This window comes from Orycteropus afer, unplaced genomic scaffold, assembly GCF_000298275.1.
Source record: "Orycteropus afer afer isolate SDZICR_OR568_19922 unplaced genomic scaffold, OryAfe1.0 scaffold00694, whole genome shotgun sequence".
Taxonomy (NCBI): domain Eukaryota; kingdom Metazoa; phylum Chordata; class Mammalia; order Tubulidentata; family Orycteropodidae; genus Orycteropus; species Orycteropus afer.
Genome location: NW_006922281.1, coordinates 976,365 through 981,723, shown reverse-complemented (window position 1 = coordinate 981,723; position 5,359 = coordinate 976,365). Strand labels below are relative to the sequence as shown.

General features: G+C 46.6%; 1 protein-coding gene across 1 annotated transcript; it reads left to right on the top strand.

Annotated features, from left to right (window-relative positions):
- Positions 1-3,675: 3,675 nt before the first annotated feature.
- On the top strand, positions 3,676-4,611 carry LOC103211116 (zinc finger protein 551-like). The gene has a single exon (XM_007957038.2). It carries the CDS (start codon positions 3,676-3,678, stop codon positions 4,609-4,611), a length of 936 nt encoding a protein of 311 aa, XP_007955229.2.
- The last annotated feature ends 748 nt before the right edge of the window (positions 4,612-5,359 follow it).

Genomic DNA, 5,359 nt, shown 5'->3' with positions numbered 1-5,359 from the left:
TGAGGGACCAGAATGGTGGCTATGGAGGTGGAAGATGTGGTTAGATTCTGGATCCAGTTGTTAAGAATGGCAATGGGATTTTGTGACATGGTGGGTGAGACAGAGAAAAGGAAGACATGGGGATGACCCCCAGGGTTTTTGGTCCTAGTAGCTGAAGGGATAGAGTTCCATCAGCTGAGATAAGAAGTCAGTAATAGAGTTATTTTCATTGGGGATCTCAGGACCTTTGTTTTGGCCAAAAGTTTCTGAGTGTGTCAGAAACCACTGGGTGGGAGCACCAGCTGGGCAGGTACACACAGGTCTGGAAATGTGGAGAGAGGTATAGGACTGAGACCTCCAAAAGTAGTGGCTAACAGCCAGCTACCCAGAGGGAGCAAGTACTTGGACCTGTGGGCTCGGGACCATGGTCGCAGGGGACATCAAGCTCAATTGGCATAACATACTACACAAAAACATTGTTCCACACCCTACTTTGGCAAGTAGTGACTGAGATGTTAAAAGTTTGCAAGCAGCCATCTAGATGCAACAATGGGTCTCTCCTTGTCCAGAGCAAAGAAGAATGAAAAAAACCAAAGACACATGGAAACAATTAATCCAAGGGACTGGTACACCATGCAAACCTCAGTCTATAAAACTATGAGACTAAAAGAACTAGGTGGTGCTCAGCTACCACTGTCAACCACTCGGAGGGGGATCTATGTAGTAGATGCTGGATAGAATGGGAAACAATGTGGAACAAAACTCAAAATCATTAAAAAAAAAAAAAAAAAGGTGTGGGGGGGGGACCAGGTTTGCTGGTCTGATACAGTCTGGTGAAACCCCTAAGACTATGGCCCATAGCTGCCCTTCAGGTCTGAAATTGAATCCACTCCTGTGGCTTCCAGCCAAACAAAAGACAGGCATGTGAGCTGAACATTTACATTAGGTAGATACACTCCTTGGAGAGATCAATCATGGGAGAATAGAAGAGCTGTATATGCACAAGGGGGAGCTCTGGTAGCATAGTGGCTAAGACACTTGCCTGCTAACCAGACGGCTGGCGGTTCAAATCCACCAACCACTCCTCGGAAGGAAGGTTGGGCAATCCTACTTCCGTAGTGATACTGCCTCGGAAACCCAAGAAGGGGTCGCTATGAGTCGGGGCCGACTCGATGGCACATAACAACAACAACAACAACAACAATATGCACAAGGAGACAGCTCAGGGGGCAGGAGTGCATGGGAGGGAAGGACATAGGAAACAGGTGGGTATGGGGAGGAAGAGGGAGGAAAACTGTTACATTGTGGGAAATTTCAGTCAATGTGATGAGACAAAGTATATGTGAACTACTGTATGGAAGATGAACTTGCTCTGCAAACTTTCACCCAAATCACAACTAAAAAAAAAAAAAAAAAAAAGGTAGTCTAGTGTGTGAACCATGGAGGAGCTGTGGGTTACATTTAGGACAGGGACTTAAGGTCATGGTGATAATACTATGGGCCAGGAAGAAGAGGGTGGATGTCAAGGGCTGGGTCTCTTGCTTGGGCACCTGGCTGTGGATAGTGGGTGCCACAAACACAGGTGAGAAAGAGAAGTGGCCAGGAGGGAGTGTGTGGGAAGGGTGGTCTGGCAGATGGATGAGGCTTCTAAGGAAAGAATAGACATGAGATGAACACAGAGGCACAGGAGTACAGTAGGCCTCCGTATCCTCAGATTTCACATTCATGGATTCAACCAACCACAGAAGGAAAATATTAGGGAGGGAGAAAGCAATGAGTGGTCAAAGCCGTCCCCCAAAGGCTAAGAGGGAGTGCAAAGTGCCATTTACACAACATTGATGTTGTATTAGATATTGTATATAAATATGCATTTTAATATTGTAAGTGATCTAGAGGTGATTTAACTATACAGGTATACTGCAGGTGGTGCCCAGAGCTAGATGTTTATCTACCCACTTGCCTGATGTTCCTAAGGGCTGTATATACAGTGGTTAATAGGAATATGAGGAAGGAGCAACACTGTGGGCACCAGGGCTGGTATCTCCTCTGAGTTGGGACATTGGGAGGATTCTGGACAGGGGGTAGATGTAGATGGGGCTGGATTTTGGGTACTTAGAGAGAGGCTATTCATGGTTTGTCCTCATCCTGTAGGGCCATGTGACCTTTGAAGATGTGGCCATGTACTTCTCCCAGGAGGAGTGGGGGCTCCTTGATGAAGCTCAGAGACTTCTGTACCACAATGTGATGCTGGACAACTTTGGACTTACATCCTCGCTCGGTAAGGCTTTCCCTTTTCCCCAGGGACTTCTCTATCCTTCTCATCTCTGGACCATAGGCACTGCTCTCTTCTACCTTACCTTAAAGAGGATGCTGTCGCTGCCATGACTACATAGTTTTCACAGGCCTCTCATTTCCCCAGCTGCCCCAACACCTACTACCCTAAAGCTCACAGGGAAGGACTTGAAGTCAGGGTTCTTGCAGTCAGCCTAATGGATCCTACCAAGCTTACCCTCTCCCTGGCAGGATGACTTTGTTGTCTACATCCTTGGCACCTCTGTGTCCCAGATTCTGCTTCCTTTTAGCTGATATTTCTTCCTGCTGGCCCATGATAAGAATTGCAGTCACCAACATGGTTACTACTTATGTGGGCCATGGTTGTTCTTGTGAGGTAATCCTTCAAGGGCCAGTGCTGGCCACTTCCCTGTACTGTCTTTCCTTTATTCAGGTCCCATGTAGTTGCTCATTTAGGGCTGAGGAAAGAACTCTGGGCCTGGATCTCCTGAGTAGTAGCTAGAGGTGGATATGACATTGGGGCACTGTGTTCAAAGCATACCAAGAACCTGTCCTGTGGCCATACCTCATTTCTACCTTTTCTTCCCTATTCTTGACACTTTGCCACTTGTCATTTCTACTCTGACTTCTAGCACCTGGTTACTCCAGCTTTCTTGCCTCCACCCCTCACCTGTTCCTCTCCACTCCTCCCTCTGCAGTCTTATTCAACATTGGCCAATACATAGTGGGTCACGAGGTGGCATATATCCTTAAACAGTTCTTGAACACCAGTTTCTCATTGCAGTTGGATATTCCTGCACCTAGACCCAAACTTTTCCACAGTGTTCAAATGTCACTAGAGGCCAACGCCCTGATGAAAGCCACTGGTAGAGGCATGTTGGAGAGGTTCTGCTGCATCCCATCCTTGCATTCTCCATCTTAGGAAACCTCCCTAATTCCACGATCTGTAGAGTCCCAGATCTGCAAAGCAACCCATTCCTCAACCTGAACCCAACTCTCTTCTGAGAACAATCCCATGCACTCATTTCTTGGTATGTCTGACACACACTTGTAGTGGGGCTGCACCTGCCCCCAGAGACAACAGGCACTTCACCAAAATTTCTACTTTCAGGTTGTTGGTGTGGAGCGGAGAATGCAAGGGCATCTTCTGAGCGGAGTGTTTCTGTGGGAATAGTGTCACAGTCTGGGACTTCAAAGTCAGATGCATCAGCCCAGAAGGTTCATGTCTGTGAGATGTGTGTCCCTGTCATGAAAGACATTTTGTACCTGGCCAAACCCCCAGGAACACATCCTAGGAAGAAGTCGTACACATGTTGGGCATGTGGGAAACAATTCTGGTTGAACACAGACCTTCACCACCACCACCAGAAGGAACACACTGGAGAGAAACCATTTAGGAAGGACATGGACAGGGCCTACTTTGTGAATAGCTGTACATTCCATGCATCAGAGAAGCCCTTCACCTGTGGGAAGATTGGGAAGTGTTTCCCAACCAACATGAGCCTACTTCAGCTCCATTCATGGACTCCTAACAGGGCAAAACCACACAGTACTGAGTGTGGTGAGGCCTTTCACAATGGAAAAACTCGTTACAAGTGTGGCGAATGTGGGAAAAGCTTTAGCCGCAAACGCACGCTTGTTCAGCACCAGAGAGTCCACACTGGAGAAGGGCTTTATCAGTGCAGTGAATGTGGGAAAGCCTTCAGCTACAAACATACACTTGTTCAGCACCAGAGGATTCACACTGGAGAAAGACCTTATGACTGCAGTGAATGTGGGAAAGCCTTCAGGTTGAAATACAAACTTGTTCAGCACCAGCGAATTCACACTGGAGAAAGACCTTATGAATGCTGTGAATGTAGGAAGGCTTTTGGGTGCAAATCCAAACTTGTTCAGCACCAGAGAATTCACACTGGAGTAAGGCCTTATGAGTGTGGCGACTGTGGGAAATGCTTTAGACAAAGTTCAAGCCTCGTTCAACACCGGAGAATTCACACTGGTGCAAGGCCTTATGAATGTAGTGAATGTGGGAAGTGCTTTAGCCAGAGTTCCATCCTCATTCAACACCAGAGAATCCACACTGGAGCAAGGCCTTATGAGTGTAATGAATGTGGGAAATGCTTTAGACAAAGCTCCAGCCTCATTCAGCACCAGAGGGTTCACACTGGAGCAAGGCCTTATGCGTGCAGTGAGTGTGGGAAATCCTTTAGCCAAAGCTCTAGCCTCATTCTACATCAGAGAATTCACACTGGAGAAAGGCCTTATGAATGCAGAGAATGTGGAAAATGCTTTAGCCAAAACTTTGTCCTTGTTCAACACCAGAAACTTCACACCAGGTAGAGGCCTCATGAGATGGATGAGTGTAGCCAGTGTAAGAAAGCTTTCAGTTAATGGTCTGTTCTGCTTCAGCATTGAAAACTTCACAGCCTAGGAAGGCTTTGTGAGTGTAGTGAATGTAAAAAAAACCTTTCAGTTAGGGTCTAACCTTGTTTACCACCAAAAATTCTACAGGAGAATGGCCTTAGACCTGCAGGAAATGTGCTTTCTCTTTGTCCAATATAACAGCAATAGAGAGACTTTGTGAAGGAGCCATCTGCTGGAATTTTAACTATGTCCACCCAGTCATACATAGTGAGGAGATTCCCTGTGAGTTCCAGAGATGCAAGAAGTTTTCAGAAGTTGTACTGCATATTCTGACCTGCCCAGGACATAAGTACCAGACTTATGTATGTCCCTGCCAGGTTCTGTGGCAGAAGTCATCTCACTTCTACCACCTGCCAGATCCCCACAGTGTTTATCAGTCATTCCAACATGCTCAAGAAGACACAGTTCTGCACTTGCCCATTCCTAGGAGAAAATCATGAATGGTCTGAGCCCTCGGCGGTGGAGATGTCTCAGTCCCTTCCTTCTGACTAGTCACAGCCGAGAACTGACCTTTGGCCAAAAGGATTGCTAGTTGCTTTAAAGGTTTACCTTAATGGCATTTTTATCTCAAATGATGCTTGTAATGGGTTTTGCACCCTTCTAGTTATTGACCAGGCAACTGTGTTTTACATTGCTTGAGTTTATGCAATAATAAGGGTATTTA

Excerpts from the sequence above, each read along its gene's own strand:
- LOC103211116 (XM_007957038.2), top strand. The coding sequence starts at position 3,676 with ATGGACAGGGCCTACTTTGTGAATAGCTGTACATTCCATGCATCAGAG.